At 33.4% G+C, this 18,081-nt stretch overlaps 1 protein-coding gene across 2 annotated transcripts; it reads left to right on the forward strand.

Moving 5' to 3' along the window:
• The first annotated feature begins 2,530 nt into the window (after positions 1-2,530).
• Positions 2,531-7,549, forward strand: LOC120276785 (kinesin-like protein KIN-14R). Of its 2 annotated transcripts, none has more exons than XM_039283482.1 (16): positions 2,531-2,664; positions 2,791-3,269; positions 3,347-3,515; positions 3,628-3,716; positions 3,810-4,005; positions 4,089-4,165; positions 4,299-4,398; positions 4,577-4,684; positions 4,757-4,936; positions 5,008-5,293; positions 5,378-5,539; positions 5,627-5,842; positions 5,935-5,972; positions 6,055-6,218; positions 6,321-6,446; positions 6,537-7,549. In XM_039283482.1, exons 1-16 carry the CDS (start codon positions 2,622-2,624, stop codon positions 7,299-7,301), a joined length of 3,198 nt encoding a protein of 1,065 aa, XP_039139416.1. In that variant the 5' UTR covers positions 2,531-2,621; the 3' UTR covers positions 7,302-7,549. The 2 variants fall into 2 exon arrangements, with proteins under 2 accessions (XP_039139416.1, XP_039139417.1); XM_039283483.1 differs by having other exon boundaries at positions 2,845-3,269.
• The last annotated feature ends 10,532 nt before the right edge of the window (positions 7,550-18,081 follow it).

Consider the following 18,081-nt stretch of genomic DNA (forward strand, 5'->3'; position numbering starts at 1 on the left):
CTAAATATGAAAATATAACACCAAGAAGTTCTTACCAAGCCAAGCCACCACTCCGGCGAACTCTCTCCGGCGATCTCCAAGCCCCAAACTCCTTCAAGCCTACCATTTTCCTTTTTCTTCTTCTTTTTTTTCCTTCGGGGTATTATAGCACTCATGAAGAAGGAGAAGAAAACCATCCATCTCTAGATTTTTCTCTCAACTTAAGTTTTCTTCTGAAATTCACTGTTAGTCCCTAAAAATTTAATTTCTTACAAAAAGGTTCCTGAAAAGTCATCAATAGTCCCCAAATCATGAAATAGTATTTCCAAAAGGTCCTTGCAAACTTACCTTTCAGTCCTTGGTCTCCGGAAATATTTCAGATCAAATCTTTTTCATTTACTTGTGAACCCAAAATCTTTTATAACCCTCACACTTAGGTCCATGAGTTTTCTACTTGGGGTTTCTCGATAGAACTGCGTTGCAGGATAATATTACTGTTACTGTGATAATACCCTGAATATTTTTTCCAACAAGTATATAAAGGTTCAGAGTATTACACTTAGCTCCACTCCAAATCAGGCTTCAAAACCTTACCTCTAATCCTTGGATGGATGGTGGTGAAGATCGTCCAAAAGTCACCTCCTAAATCTCAAGCCGAACTCCGTTCAAAACCCTAACTTTAGGACTTAAAAAGTAATTTTTTAGCTAAGCACATCAGTGCTTGCCCCCGAGCTTTTCAGCCAGATCTAGGGTTTTGCATCAAAGTGAATTTCTCCAAGCAGTAAAGTGCACAGCCCAAAACCACGTCCGTGCTTCCATAAGCACGACCGTGCTCTTTGGCTCTGTGATCATGCTTCCCTTCTTCAAATGTTTTCTTGAAAACCTGTGATTTGCAAGGCCCAAAAGCACTTTTGTGCTCATCCTGGAAGCTTGGAAATGAGTTCTTTTGATGTCGTTTCTGCCCTAATACTTGTTCTAATATCCTACAACTTGTTAATATGCACAAAAACACAAAAATACCCACAATAGTACCGAAATATACAAATCAAATGCTAAAAGGCAAGCAAAACATAAATAGAAGGTATATAATATATATATATATATATAATGCACTCATCAGTAATCAAGTAAAGATCAAGATGATAAGAATGGTGTTTGTATAAGATTTCCCATGGTTGTTAAGAGTAAAGACTTCCATTTCTAAGGATTCTTGAACCTAACTTACCATGATCATTGGGCCGTAGAGGTTCCTTATGTAAATTAGTCCTTATCTCTAAGTGGCTAGTCTCTAAACATGATGAGGTAGGTATTTCACACTTTTCCCCACAAATGCATTTCAATTTGGTGATCCTCTCTACTATGTCACCATAGTCCTGAAAGTTCTTATCATTTTATCTATGAAAATGAGTTCAAACTCTTTCAATTGTGGGAGATCATTAGCATACTTGGGCTCTCACTAAGCATGTGATCAATCTTAAGTTCGGGCTCTCGCTAACTGAAGCTATGCTTACAAGCTTGGGCTCCCTCTAACTAAACAAATGGATGAAGCATTACCACAATTGAATCACAATATCAAAACAAGATAGATCAATAGAAGAAGAAGTCAAGAAACATATTTCAAGCAAGTGTTATCGAATCCAAGCACTAAAGAGTTTAGCTACTCATAGATGAAAATATCATGGCATACATTATCAATATACCAAGAAATAAAAAGTTTGATGAATGCCTCCCTCAAAATTCAATGGAGATTCAAGATACTCCAAAGTATTTGAGCTTGACACTCTCTTTCCAATGCTTGCTTAATCTCTGATTTCTTCCTCTGATTCACCCTTTCAAAGTTGCTCTGAAATCCTCCTTCAAGTTCCAAAAAGGTTTCTTCAAAGTTTTCCAAAAGGTCCTCTAAAAAGCTCTTGAACATCTATTTATAGGGTCTTGTAAAAGGCTAAATAGGGCCAATAAACACGAAGGTTTTTAATAGGTGTGTTAGGCTGTTAAGATTCTTGAAATGACATTTGGCAAGCAAATACATGGCCTTGAATATGCACCCACAGAACACAAACATGGACGCATTCTATACGAGAGTGTTTAACTTTGATTTTTTGTTTTCTCTATCTTTACTTCTCAAAATTTGTCAATCATGGTTCTTTTGTTCTTAAACATGTAAAATGACCCTACATATAAAATTTAATAGAAATGAGCATCAAATCTAAATAAATTACTATATGGTACACATTCATAGAATTTTAAAATTAATTATTAAAATATTAAGTTAAATTTTTATAATAAAAATATATTTATAACTCATCCCAAATCATTTGGTCGAGGATTGTATTTATCCCGACGCACATTCCGTTCCGGAGATTCACATCCAACGGTGAAGATCATCTTAATTTTGCATCATATTACCCTTTGATGAAGCCTTTCCAAGATCCATGAAGCCCACAACATATTTGCGCTCACGAGTAAATTACTTTCCTCAAGCACTACTACTATTTAAATTTGAAAACCGCAACGGTCGTTTCCTCAAAGCAAAAACAAAAAGCTCTCTCTCTCTCTCTCTCTCTCTCTCTCTCTCTCTCTCCCCTTTTCCATTTGACCACTCAAATGTTCTTGGCGGCATTTATCTGAGAAACCAGACCAAGATGGCCAAACATTGCAGTTTCGATCCTTGCAAAACAATCATAAGTAAGTTTGTTGTCTCCTTTTTGATGTATTTCTTGTATTTTGACCATGATTTCTAGCTACAATTGCAGTGATAAACCCTATAATTGCAAATTAGGTTGTATTCCTAAAGGGATAGAATTTTTGCAGGTTATTCCACCTCTGATTTTGGGGAAATGATGATAGATCATGATATGTGCGCAGTTTCACCTGGTAATGCTAGTGATTCAAATCAAGAGACGCCTAATGACATGAGAAATGGAAGAAGGCTGGGAAAAGTGGAACCTTGTATCAGACATGATTACCATGTGAAGAATGATGTGGAAGATGCTAAATTTATCATTTTGGGCATAAATGCAGGAGGAATGGGTAGCTTCAAACCTTGTGGCAGGACTGAATTCCAAAAAGATCAATTTTTTGGTGGTGGAGATGTTGTCACCACTGATGCACAAGTTGGAGATGAGGAATTTTCGCCATTGTACCAGTCTGCTAGATTTGGGAATTTCTCATATAAGTTTGATAATCTTGAAGCTGGAGATTATTTGGTTGACCTTCATTTTGCAGAGATTGTATTCACTGGTGGTCCTTCTGGGTTGAGAATATTTGATGTTTTCATGCAGAAAGAGAAGGTGTGAAAAGTTCTAGTTGAAATATGTGCTAGTTTCTCATTAATTGTGTTCCATCTGTGTGACTTGGTTTTTGGCAGGTTGTTTCTGGTATAGATATCTATGCAGAAGTGGGTCCAAAGCGGCCTCTTATTTTGTATAACTTGAAAGCTTCAGTTACAAGGGAGGAGGGCTTGTTAATCAAATTCAAAGGGATTGTGGGAGTGCCTATTGTAAGTGGCATTTCAATAAAACGTGATTCATCTTCAGGTAGTTTTCTCCGGACTCCAACTTGTATTTGATCATTGCATGCCAGGATGTCTGTTTTTTTTTTTGGGGGGTTAAAGATAGTGTTTTTTTTTTTTTATTTAATATATGTTAGGCATGAACTTGCATAGACACATTGTTCAAAACAGTAAAGCATTATTAGGAAAGGAGAGTGAAGATGTTGACAAGGAAAATCTAAAGCAAGTAATGGCATCTACCCTTCTCTAATTGTGGCATTTTCTTTGAATAGTGACTAGTTTAGAATTTTTATTTCTTCTTCATTATCATATCTTTCAGGGTAAATGCACTGGCTGCAGGAAACTTCAAAGGGATTATGATTTGCTATTTAAAGAACTAGTAGAAATGAAGAAGGCATTGGAGAGCGTCCAAGAAGAGAATGAAGTCAAGAGTAAAGAATACCATGAGGCCTCAATGTCATTGCGTGAACTTCAGATGGAGCTCATGCGCAAGTCCATGCATGTTGGTTCCTTAGGTAACTAAGTGTTATTGTCTACCATGATACTAACAGAAATTTCTCTTTCACCTCGTGGAACTTATCTGTCATTGATCTTGCAGCTTTTGCTGTAGAGGGACAAGTGAAGGAGAAAAGTAAATGGTTTTCCTCTTTAACTGACTTGAGCGAGAAGCTTAGAGTAATGATATATACTCTTAATCTAAATCTTATAAATTTACTAATCATATATCTCTGCATTTGCTAAAGCTTTATCAAGGAGCTCACAGCAAAGATAGTGTTTATTAATATGTATCTTCTTGCTTGACCATCAGCTGCTGAAACTAGAACACTCCAGATTATTAGAGGAAGCATCAGGATACAGCAGATGCCTTACAGACATGATCCACATGACAAACTCAGTTCAAACTACAAGTACAATGTCTATATCACCTTTTTCTAGACATAAATAACTCATATTTGTCACATATCATGTCTCATTTGTTAGATGAATGATTTCCTCTTTTTTTCTTGACTGTCATAGCATCTTTTTCTGAGAAAAACTTCCGGCAAGTTAGAGTAGAATAACACATAATTTTGATATTTTGGACAGTGGACAGTTATTTGGATTTGGAAAGAGAATGCAAGATTGTGAAGCAGAAGTTGATTGCTGAGATAAAGGAACGAAAAATCCTATACAACAAAATAGTGGAGTTGAAAGGTTGTTTACTTTTTAAATGCTGAAAAACATAAAAAACTCCTTCCTCGCACAGCTGAACTGCTTATGCTGCAGGGAACATTAGAGTCTTTTGTCGTTGTCGTCCACTTAGCAGTGAAGAGACAGCTGAAGGAGCTTCCATGGCCATTGATTTTGAATTTGCTAAAGATGGTGAGCTTTCCGTCAAAGCTGCCCATGGTGCACATAAAAAAGCCTTCAAGTTTGATGCTGTCTTCAGCCCTGAAGAAGATCAAGGTATCAATCTGAAATTATCTGCATTCCTTTAAACGAATCACCTACTGAATGAATTTGCACTTGGCATACAGAAAAGGTTTTTGAAAGAACTTCACCACTGGTTACATCCTTGCTGGACGGGTACAATGTTTGTATATTTGCTTATGGCCAGACGGGAACAGGTAAGACATTTACTATGGAAGGAACAGAAGAAGCTCGTGGAGTCAATTATAGAACTCTTGAGGAACTATTTAGAATCATTAAAGAAAGGCAAGGGCAGTATCTATATGAAATAACAGTCAGTGTTTTAGAGGTCTACAATGAACAAATACATGATCTACTACTATCAGGTTCTCAACCGGGCATGACTGCAAAGAGGTAGCCTACATCAAATAGTTGAACTAATGACATAGAAAAAATTGATGAAATTGTCCATACGTCATAACCATTGCTTATGTGCAGATTAGAAGTCCGACAAGTGGCAGATGGAGTTCATCATGTTCCAGGATTGGTTGAAGCTCATGTAAATAATATGAATGAGGTCTGGAATGCTCTACAGACTGGCAGCAAAGCTAGAGCAGTTGGATTAACAAATGCAAATGAGCGTAGTAGTCGATCACATTGGTAATTCCTGAATCTACTTCAAAAAAATTTCCCACTAAAATGGTAATTGGCACATTAATAACTCAGGGGTGTGCTTTCTTTGTTTAGTATTGTTTGTGTGATGGTGAAAGGGGAGAACCTGATTAATGGTGAGTGCACAAGAAGCAAGTTATGGCTCATTGACTTAGCTGGAAGTGAAAGAGTGGGAAAGACTGATGCACAAGGAGAACGTCTCAAAGAAGCACAAAACATTAATCGATCCCTATCTGCTCTAGGCGATGTGGTATCTGCTCTTGCGTCAAAGAGTCCACATATTCCTTTCAGGTTGTTAAAATGAAACTTGCATGTAAATTATCATAGAGGTTACTTTTCTCTAATAGTATTTCTGATATACATAAACTTGCCTGAGAATGTAGGAATTCGAAGCTTACTCACCTGCTCCAAGACTCTCTAGGTACTCATTTTATCTAATTGTTCAATTTATATATATTTTGGTTATTGATTACTTAAATAGTTAATTTGCACGAATCTTCCAGGTGGAGATTCAAAGACCTTGATGTTTGTACAAATTAGTCCCAACGAGAATGATGTCGGTGAAACCTTGTGCTCTTTGAACTTTGCTAGTAGGGTGAGGGGCATAGAGCTTGGTCCTGCCAAGAAGCAAGTTGATGCTAGTGAAATCTTCAGATACAAGCACATGGTAGCATATCAAACTTATAGTCTCCTGATTACAATGTGTAATAATTATTCAATTGCAACGATACATATTGGTTGGTTCTGTCTCATTGCTCTATATATTCAGGTTGAGAAGATCAAGCAGGATAACAGAAACAAAGACTGTCAAATAAAGAAGATGGAGGAAACTGTTCACTCTCTTGATTCAAAGAACAAGATCAAAGAACAGATCAATAAAAGCCTTCAAGAGAAAGTATGGAACACAAATTTCCATCTTAGCTAAATTTCTGATAAATTCTTTAGCAAGTTTTGCATTATATAAATTATGCAAACTTTTGTGCAGATCAAGGAGCTTGAATCACAGCTACTTATTGAAAGAAAATTAGCTAGACAGCACGTAGACACCCGAATAGCTGAAAACCAACTACAGCAGCAACAAGAAGCAAATGTTCAGTCACAAATTCCTTCATCTCCAGCCAGAATTCTATCAGAAAAACGTGACAACCATGAGGAATTCAAAGAAATAGGAAATGTGATCCGACCACCAGTCTTTGAGAGCGTGCCACCAACTGATATTTTCAAGTGCAATTCCGCACTGAAAGACAAGGAGAATATATCAAAGCTGAGCAATGAGGATTCACTACCAAAGAAACCAAGCAGGGCTTCACTTTGCAATGCAGTTAACCGAATTCCTATCTCTCCAACAACTCGTCGAAACTCTCTCATTCCAGTTCCTTACACAAGAACACTGCCTCCACCATTGCCATTAGTCATGAACACTGCAAACCTTTCACCGCCGCCATTGCTGACACCAATGCCAGTTGAAGTTGGTAACAGTGGTCATGAGCCAAGAAATACCAGGAAGATAAACAGCATATTAAGAAGAAGCCTCCAAAAGAAGGTGATTATCAGATCCCCGATGCATCAAAACATTCGAAGGGCAGGAGGAACAACGGATAAATTGAGAACATCTATTGGTGGTAGTGGAAGGAAGGCTAGGAGAGGCACAATTGGTGAACCAGCAAGAGCTGAAAAACTAATGTTACAGAAGCTCAAACAGAAGGAAAAAGGATGGAACAATGGAACAGCAGTGAAGAACATATGCTGACTTATGTTAGGCCTGATTTGATTTGTTCCTGAGGAAATTGGGCATTCCCACATTTTCATATGGCACAAGGCTTGTGAATTGCTGACAGTTTGTAGTGATTGTTTGAACACAACTAGGTGATGCTTTCACTTGTTGTGGCTTATGTTAAACTTTATGTTGTTTTTAACTAATTATAGTCCAAGGTTCTTAACTTGTATGTTGTTCAACGGTGAAATATCAGAGATTAAAGAAAAACAGGTTTTTTCCAACGCCTTCCCACAGACAACAATAACAACTCAAACTGCATTTTGATTACAGGCCACATCAGCCGTGATTTACACTAGGAACTGCGTTTGGCTTTATAAAATTTCAGCTCAAAAACATACTTAAATGAGCGAAATTTGCCAAATGGTATATGCCACGTTTATTGAAGTTTTACTTTACGATGAACATGGTTTATTCATTTTTTTTTAAAAAAAAAACTTCATTGAAACTAGAGCAAAATTATGTGAACAATATCGAGAAAAATGACCAAGCCAAATATGCTAGATGGAACAAGGTTCTTTACAAGGCATAAAAACATTGAACTGGAAAACTACCGGATCAGGACATGAAAATGCATTTTTAATCAAGACAAAAAATTCATTTCAATTTGATATATGAAGTGAAAATAAATCCCAGGATAAGTATCTGTGCAAAGCAGTAGGTTTTAGTAAATTTGAGATTTTTAGGTTTCTCTGTTAATTTGAATTTATTAAAACTAAACTAACATTTTTGACATAAATTTAAATTTTTGCGATTTAAACACCATCAAAATATAAAACTTTAATCAAATAAATACAACAATTAGCTACTGATAAGTGTTAGTAGATAATAATAGTGGTTAAACTCAATTAATTTAATAAATTTACAAAGCATGAATTTCAAGTATAATTTATTAAATCATTATATAGGACTGCCTCTACTCTACGACAGTTAATAGGGGAGATGTTATTTTATTTTCCTTTACCACTCAAATGTTACGGCTTTGATCTCGTGATTTGTCTATATTTATAAAAATAAATAATTTATTAATATTTAAATAAATAAAATAAAAGAATTGATATTTATTTTTAAGGTGTTATTACATGCTTGCAAAAGATAAAGAAATGCCTATAAGGATTGGTCTAATGGCTGAGACTTAAGTTATTTAAACAAATGATTTTAAATAAAAATCTATCAAAATAGAGTTAGAAAGATATAAAGATAAATTGGTGCAAAAACAGTAGCATAAATACTTGTATGAAGAATGGGTGGTTGGATGTCTATTGGTTTTTATTCCACTTTTTACTGTGCAACTATCTCCATAGGTGGTTGGGTGTCTAGTGGTTTTTGTATACATTTTTTGAGAGAGTGCTAGTAAAAATTGGGTTGAATGGCTGTTATTGATTAAGTTACCATTATGATTATTATCTAACAGTTCAGATCAAAATACTTATGGCATGATTTGAGGATCAATCAATCACTCATTCTTTGGTATAATTTGAGAATAAATCAATTATATATTCTTTGGTATGATTTGAGGATCAATCAATTACATAAAGATAGCAATTGCAACATTCTCTTTTATTTAGTTTCCTATTGTAAATACTAGACTCTTGTATAAATAGGTATATGATTGTACTATCAAATACACAATCAATAAAAAATATTTCTCTACCTTTGTCTTTTAGTGTTTGTTGGTTTTTGTCCCATTTTCATTGTGTAACTATTTATAGCACTATATATCCCATTTTGCCCTATTCCTTCCATTGTTGAAATAATGGTGTCTGTGCACTGTGCATCATCACTATTCACAAGGAGAATGCTTTATAGCCGTTAGATTGAAATTCAATGGCTGTGAATTCTATGGGTGTTCATACAAGACGCGCCCTCATATATATATATATATATATATATATATATATATATATATATTTATAGTTTTTAGTTATTTTTTTATTTTTCTTTTAGACAAAGTGGATAAGTCATATCATAAGCCGAGCATAAATGTAAAGTTAATACCTCAATTACCTGTGCTTTTACCTTGCATAAGTTGAGGTTGGAACATGCCTTTTCGGCAAATATTTGAGCATTGTACACAAAGACCCAGTGTCACTAAACCTGAAGTTACTAGATTTAGAAGTAATATCTTCTAACTTATTTTGGTACTAAAAAATTACTATAGTGCGAATACAACTTATTCAGTTGGTTCAGTCCAGTTATATGAAAAGGGAAAACCCAATTAAAAAATAGCCACTATATTGATCGGCCCAAGAAGGCCCAAATTGACTTCAATCCAAAAGAGGACGTAGGGAAAAAATCACTAATCCCTTGGATAGCCACTATATTGCTGGGCTTCCTTCATTTGAAAGTTACATCTTCTTCAACCAACCTGCGGTTGGCGGCAGGACAGGACTTTCCTAATCTACCCCGCCAGCCCACTACTTATACATACCAAGATAGAAAGACTAGGACTTCTGGAAAAGGGATTTTCCGCTTTTCTTCTCTTCTTCTTGTAAGTCTTCTTCCTCTTCTCCATTCATCTTTATGACCTTCATATTCTCATCTCTTTATGAATCAAATTTGGTATCTTGATTTGACATTATTAGTGTGAATTTTACATGTTCTGTAAAGAATTTGTACCAGAAATGGCAATCTTGAGTAGTTTTGTACATTAGGGGTAAGTTCTGTAGTAGAGCATCAAAATCTTGGACACTGTGTAGTGACAAAATTTTGTATTATTTTGATTGATGACTTCCTTTGTTAATTTGGATCAAGGCCAAACTAAGAATAACAAGAACCCTTTTTCTTTGTTTTTTCTGTAGGAATCCCATGGCTATAATTGTTTGGGAGTTTAGCCGATGCCCTTACTTTTTTATTTTTTATTATTTATTTATTTATTATTATTTTTTTCTTTTGGACATTAGGCTGACATTATTTTTTGAATTTGGAATTCCATAAATGTAATTGTTTGGCCGTTTGGTCTACAATAGCTTAGCTTTTGGATAAGTGTTATTGTGAAGATAGAAAGCTAAATGTTTTGTACTAACAACACTTTATGGGTCAGTTTGATACGCAAGATTTTAAGGGATAACACATAACAATTTTTATTGTTACCTATTTTAATTTATAAATAGAGTGAGAGTGCAACACAACTATTATTTTTTTTTTGTACCACTAAAACCACGGTACAAAAATTCTATCTAAGTACGGAACAACTTAAAGATCATATTGCCCCTAGGCCCCCGACTTAAAATTAAAATTTACACTAATATATTTGAAAGGGGATTAGGTTTTACTAGGTTGAAATGAACTTCTTTCCCTTCTTCAATGTGGTGATCGTCGAAGCAAACAATGCCAATGTTGCGCGATTGCCCTCCGAGTAATTACTCCAAAAATTTATAAGACATCCTTTCAGTCCCTTTCAAACTCAAATTGATGTAACTAGGTTTTTGTTTCCTTTTGGATGAAGATGAAATTTATTTTTTAAGTTATTTATTCTAGAGCATTGTGATTGTATTTTTTATTTATTTATCTATTTATTTGTTTGTTTTTTGGATTAGGATTTTAATGGGAGTGTTGGTTGTGGATTAAAAGTTTTTTAAATTGTGTTGTGTTTGAATCAAATATTTGGATTTTTATAAAATATTGTGGTGAATATTTTTATATTGTAAAACAAACATAAATAGTAAAAAGGTATTATAGTAATTGTACAATTTTTTTCTATACTTTTGTAAATCAAACAATAAACAACACAAAAAAGTTTATACCGTCCGTGAAAAACACTACAAAGCCAATTTTAGTTATTGTTTAATGATAAAATAGCTTTATTTCATTGCATGCATAATTATGGGTATTGTATTATTCATATTTGATGATATATTATTATGAGGTTTGCATTGTATAGATTTCAAATTAATGATAGTGATCATTAAAGTGTGAGACATGATTATCTATGTTCCTTGCAACCCAAAATAGTTCACAACCTATTGAGATAAAATATGATTTTGTATTCATTATTGATTGTCACATGTTGTACTACTATATGTGATAGAGTGGTATGTCTCAACCATTAGAGTGAAGACTCTTAGTAACATTGTGGATATTTATAGTTGACAAATATTGAACTGGACCATACAGAACTCTTAGACCAAACTCTGTCATAGAACAAAAGAGTTATTCTGTTACAGAAAGTCCTTATTACCTGAGGATGTTATTAAATCTTATGTATAAATTATATTACTTTGATAGTATCAACCGATGATGCAAATTACAGGCTATATACGGACACATTGGGTTATATAATAAATACATGAAGGTTTGTAGTCATCCAAGATGGGATCTATCACTCCTATTGTAGGATAAAATATTCTAGATTGTGTTTCTTATGTATTGGATAAATCCGGCCAGTTAATTTTTTGAAAGTATTTTATTATATATAAAATATATATTATAATTATACATTTTTCTTAAATTGTTTTATGTCCAATAGTGTAAAGAAACACACATATAAGTGGAGATCGACGGTGCCACTGGTGGTCTAATTATCCCACTTATATGGAATATTTATTGATAGAATGACTAATATGTAAAATATTATATTGGGGTCTCATATATGAATATCTCTAATTTTTGAATTAAATTGCAATTTGTTGATGGGCATGATTGTGATTATAAAATTAGTATGGACTAATTTGCTAAAGATGTAGTAATCCAAACGGGTCCACGCTTCATGTTCTAACCTTATCGGAATATATATACTCCCTATAAATATGTGACATGAGATTAGCGGTTTTCAATTAATTAATTGGTGATTGCCAGCAAAAGACGGCTACGGTAAAAACCCTAATATTCACATTAGTTTCTTGGAGCAAAAGGAGCCATTACTTCTTACGGATCAAGGGTCGAGAACATTGCGTGTCATGTGTTCATGTGATCGATCCTTGATAATTAATCAATTGTTGATTAAATATCAATTAATTGTAATTGACAGTCCTAATTTGATTAGAATGATTTTTCCTGATTAGATCAACTATTTTCTAACAGTCCAATGAACATCAAACATCGAACAACACAAGTACTTGTACTTTACTTCAATCATTTGTATTGTATTGCTTGTGCTGTTCTTATAAATGAATCAAATTTAGCCCATATATTTGACAATGTGGATAAGTACACTTTTTATTATTGGCTCATCCATGAATTGAGAGTGGAAGTGCGTTGTGCTAGTTAATAGTTGTGGTGGTTAATAGGCCTAGTGGCACCATAACCATACCTCACCTAGGGTAGATAAAACCATTCATGGAGAAATCACTCGTGAGTCATCCTTTTAAATCTAAAACTAACTAACCAAATCTTTAAACAATACAAAGTTGTGAAATAGGCTGTGCCAAACCAACACACGACACTGTTTATGCAGGGGCCACAATGGCCATCTCTCAACCAATGAAAAAATCTTCTTTGCTAATTCAAAACTAAATATCACGTGATATATTTTCTCTATGTCTAACCCTAATTCCAACCCTGGCAGAATAGAGCTCCTCTTTGTATAAGGTCAAGCAAACCGCCTGTTGGAGTGCCTCTCAGTCCCTATCTTTTAATTACAGCCATCAATTGCAGGGCACCATTTCCTTAACTTCCTTTTTCATTTATTTTTATTATATCATCATTTGCCTTCCTCTACGATCTTGATGCTGCTCTTTCTTTCAAGGTCCAGCTTTTCCACAATTCTTGCTAAAGCCATTCTCTAGCATTGGCCCAATCTCTCCCCTCCTCCTTTGGCCTGATCGTAGGTTGATGCTTTTTCCACTATTTTAATTTTACTTTATTTGAGACTAAATGATGCTTTAAATTAGCTTCTTCGCATGAATTGATGCTGCTTAAATGTGTTAACTTGATGATGATGATGATGATGATGATGATTGTTAATCTATATTCCTAATGATAATGTTTAGAATTGAGAATAGCCTGTTTTGTTTTTAATTTTACATTTACAAGCTAAATTACAATTATCTTGCTTGACATTTACTTTTGAGCTTGCTTGGAGTTTTAAAGGTTTCAAGATACTCATTGTGGTAAGAGGGCTTAAGATGGTAAGACTCTAAAGTTTGAATAATGTCATTTTTTAATTAATCTAATTCGACTAATGGTTATACAGTTACTTTTCTTGACCAATTTATTAGGTGCATACCTAAAATCAGTTTTTATTGTATTTTATTTTATTTTATCCGGAGGTATATTACTTGCCCATTGTTGTTATTCGCTGGCTTGTCTTTCTTTTGTTGTTGGGATTGAGTTGTTACTTGTGCATATGGCTACTTGTATATGTTTTCTCCCATAAATCTTCTAGCATGCTAAATTTCATTTTCCATGCCTTGGCATTGATTCTTGTTGACAATTATTGAATTTGGTTTGTGTTGTCTTGAAAATCTGTCATTCTCTTGGGATTAGGATAGATCCCAACCAACACACTAGATGAAATGATAATAATGGTGGTGGTGGTGATGATGATGCCTTCATTCTTGAGAATAAAGGTTGGATTCGTTGATGCCTAATTTAGATTAATGATCTTGATATAAGAGAGGAGATTTTGGTTGCGATATTCTCATTACCTAGCTTAGGATGAAAAAGGTCCTCTTTTATAGCTTGCGGATCTGACGAAGTTGGTTTCATTTCTTTGGAGACTCATTTTCCTTTATTAGATGATCAATCATCTATATTTGGATTAAATGACTCAAATCATGTTGCTTGTTCATCTAATGTGTATGGATATTTTTCTTCATATCACTTTTGTTTTTTATGCTTGTTTAATTACTTTTTAATGTTCTTTGCTTTCTATTTTCATGACCTGACATTGAATTACAATTTAATGATTTGTTTTGACTGACTTGTTTATATTTGATCAAAATAGCGATTATAAGACATTTGAATCAAGGAACTTCAGCTCATGTTATTGAAACTTTTAATCTTGATAATGAATCTTTTAGATTTGATTTAATTGTCTGAACTCCAAACTGTTTCTTGGTATTTACCTGTCGTCGTTAGTTGCTAGCTGCAATATGTTTCTCATTGGCACAACTAGATGGGGTCAGTGAATTACAGTTTAAAAGCATATACAAATACCACAAAAATGCCCACTATCCATATGAATGGTTAAGCTTTCTAAACTAAAAGAACAATAGTTAGTTTACATAAGCTGGGCCTCTGTAGTAGCAATCTAACAAACCTGATCATTTATCAGCTGGACATGCGTTGACATGGCAGACTTGGGTATGGGCGGATTGGGTGAAAATCCCTAGACTATTATTGACCTCAGTGGAAGATTAGAGATTGGGTGAGACAGCAGAGGGAAACAGTGGGGCAGTAAGGAGAATGGCGGAGATGAGCCAAAAATGGTAGTGGCAAATGACCTAGATAGGATTAAGGTATTTGCGTAAAGTACCTTCCACACCTTCTCGAAGTTCAACTTGACCCTTTTCCTAGTATATTTTCATATACTCAATTGCATATTGACCTTATCTGTGATGAAGTTAACCAATGGTTTTAAAAGCTATTATTCTACTTTTAGTAAATAAGCAACAGTAAATTCAATTTTGTTTTGAAATTTATGTTCAGAGTTTATTTGGGGAAAGTAAAGAGATACTGAAAACTTGTTTTTTTTCAAAATGACATTGTTTCATTTCTCCATTCAAGAGAAAACTTTATATTGTTACTATTATTGCCCCTCATGAAGACCTTGTAGAGCTGCAGATTAACATGAATGAAAAGCACTGTGATTTTCTTCAGATGACACCATTCTTATATTGTTTACAAGCATACTCTATTGGAAGAGCTGTTCAGTCATGCCAATCCTAATTCACAAATTCAAAGAGAAAGAGTGAGACAATGAGTGGTTTCCGAGAACAGTTCTCTCAATAGACTATGCTCTTAGATAATAAAAATCCTATTTTAAACAATACAAAAATGGCGTCATCTGAAGATCACAATGCTTTTCATTCATTTCAATCTACAACTCCAAAAAAACCTTTATGAGAGGCAGCAAATAGTGGCACCTATTAACAATTGGTTCACTCTTTGTTTTTTTTAGCCACATATTCAAGGATGATTCTAAAAATGAAAATAAAAGCAAGCTAAATTTTCAATAAAGAATAGAACTTGGTTTCTTGAAGAAGAGAAATGACATAGTGTAATTTTGAAGATAAATAATTTTTCAGTGACTTTTTGTCTCCCTTAGACTACGGTAAATTATCAACATAAATTTTAAAACAAAAATGAAAGTGAAACTTACCATTAGCTTTTTATTAAAAGTAGAATAATAAATTTTATAATCATCAGTCAATTTCATCACATATAAAGTAACTTGTTAAGTCTGCTTTTGAGTGGGTTTACAAGAGGAGAGGTAAGAATGAGTTGAAGCTGAATGAGGATGGGCTGAAATTGAAAAGCCTGAATTAGGCTTGAATTGCACTTGATGTTGGTCCTTTTATGTTTATGTGTTGGTTTCCTTTTATTGTCAATGTTGTTTTGGTTGCTAGAGTCATTAGGCTATTTTCGGCTTTTGTTGTTTGTTAACACCTTGTCATTTTCTAAAAGATGGTGCCAGTAGTGAGAGTTTTATTGTAAGTATGTTGGGAAGGGAATATTTACGTGCCGCTGCTGGGGAAGGGGTAGGTCTAATTTTGGTTATTAGGTGGTGCTATCTATTGTCTGGGAGAGGAGGCAACCTCTTTAATTATTGCTGGTTTTCATCTTGTTTTGCTTTTTCACCCATTATCAATACAACAAATCCCTTCCATAGCTTTTCTCATTCTTCTTTTATTTATTTTTTTAGTGATTTCTTTGTATCTATCTCCAGTATTTAATCAAAATTATAAATTATTGAGAGATCGGCTATATGAAAGTATACCAGTAAGAAGGCCAAGTTAAACTTGGAGAGGGCACGAGAGGTAGTTTATATTAATGCCTAAATCTTATCCAGTTCATTTATAGCATAGTTGTCAGAGGCGTAAGGCGCATCTAGGCGCAAGGGATCCTGGGCCTAGGCGCAAGGCTAAGAGACGCTAGCCGCACTAACTAAAAAAAATTGAAAAATAATTTTCATGTTATATGTTTTAGGTTTTTTGAATGTTCGAAAGATTAATATCAAAGAAGACATAAAAACATACATAATAACATAAAAAATAATTTCAAATGTTCAATACAAAATGCAATAACATGATCACTACAAGAAAATTGTTAATTACCAACGGAATTTACCCAGGAAACATTTTCCTGGGGAATTTCACCAGGGAATAGCTAAGAATTAGAAAGGAATGATTAGATATAAAGTTTAAAAACATTACCCAAGGATTACACAGGGAAATACCTAGGGAATTAACAACGACAAAACTTTCCCAAGCTATTCTATTGCTAAATATCGCGGGAACTTCGCGGCTAATATTTAGCAATAAATTACCATCGAAAATTATCCGTTGGTATCTATACCCAAGCTAATCCCTGGGTAAAATTAAACAATTTTAACATTACCCATGGATTAGCTAGGTAAATTCTTCGTTGTTATTTTTCCCTAGTTAATCCCTGGGTAAATTGAACGGCTTTAAAATTACCCAGGGATTAACTAGGGCAACGTTCGTTGCTATGTGTTCCTAGCTAATCCCTTGGTATTTTTATTTGTTAGGATTTTTATTTAGCAAGGGATTAATTTCCCTAAGTAAAATTGTTGATCTTAAAAATTACCTAGGGATTAGCTAGGGACTATAACCATCATGTTTAGTTCATAGCTAATCCCTAGGTAAATATAAAGTAACTTGATTTTTTTATAAGAGTATTCAATTCTTTTTTTTTAGATTTGTTATTGAGTTTAAAAATATTATTATTAATTGTTTAAACTTCATTATTATTATTATTATTATTATTATTATATATATATATATAATTTAATACTATGATTTTTATTTAAAAAATTGCATCAAAAGAAAATAAAATAATTAATAACCTCAACGTCTCCTTGTACTCTAGCCTCTATGTTTTAATATCCCTAAAAACATTTATAATTATATTCCATTTATTATTATTAAAAAATTTCTCATTAACTAAAATTTAATTCAGTTTTAATTTGATTTTTTTTTTTTGGATTTTTTTAATTAATAAAACAATATTAAAAAAACAAGTTGCAATGCAATTGGTTTTAACTATCTTGATAACAGAGCAATTATTGGGATCAAATGCATATTTCAAATAAATATATAACAAATTATAAAACAAAAAAAAACTTTTTCTAATGACTAATTTATAATATAAGTTTTGTGAAGGGTGTATTTGCAAGCTTATGCTTGTGATTCTGTGAACATGGATTGCTTGCTTTGTGGATGTGGTGTGGTTTGTTTGTATGACATGGTAGGGTTGTCAAGTTTTGGCCTCGTTGGGAAATTAAATAAATTTAATTAAATGCCAATGTTATTTTTTTTAATGAATAATGATTATTCATTAGTATTTTTTAAATAACTATTAATCATACTTATTTAAAAAATTAAAACTTGAAAGAAAAAGAAAAGAAACTTGTATTAAAAATTAAAATGAGGTATTATACATTTAAATTATTTTATCTTTTATAATAATTTATCATCAATTCAAAAAAAAAAAAAAAGCTAAATATTGTGAACCAAACCAAAGGTTGATCAGTTGAAGTGCTTATGGTTGAGCCTTTATCTAAATATGACAAAGATGAAGGACTTTTATGAAAAGTATTACCCTATAAATTCTCTCTCTCTCTATCTCATTA

Source organism: Dioscorea cayenensis, chromosome 15 (assembly GCF_009730915.1).
Source record: "Dioscorea cayenensis subsp. rotundata cultivar TDr96_F1 chromosome 15, TDr96_F1_v2_PseudoChromosome.rev07_lg8_w22 25.fasta, whole genome shotgun sequence".
In the NCBI taxonomy this organism is placed as follows: domain Eukaryota; kingdom Viridiplantae; phylum Streptophyta; class Magnoliopsida; order Dioscoreales; family Dioscoreaceae; genus Dioscorea; species Dioscorea cayenensis.

What these genes read in the sequence shown, in the direction of transcription:
- LOC120276785 (XM_039283482.1), top strand. Translation starts at nt 2,622, where the DNA reads ATGGCCAAACATTGCAGTTTCGATCCTTGCAAAACAATCATAA. An exon ending in CATGCATGTTGGTTCCTTAG is followed by an intron (nt 4,006 to 4,088) that starts GTAACTAAGTGT and finishes TTGATCTTGCAG; the next exon opens with CTTTTGCTGTAGAGGGACAA. An exon ending in CCGGGCATGACTGCAAAGAG is followed by an intron (nt 5,294 to 5,377) that starts GTAGCCTACATC and finishes GCTTATGTGCAG; the next exon opens with ATTAGAAGTCCGACAAGTGG.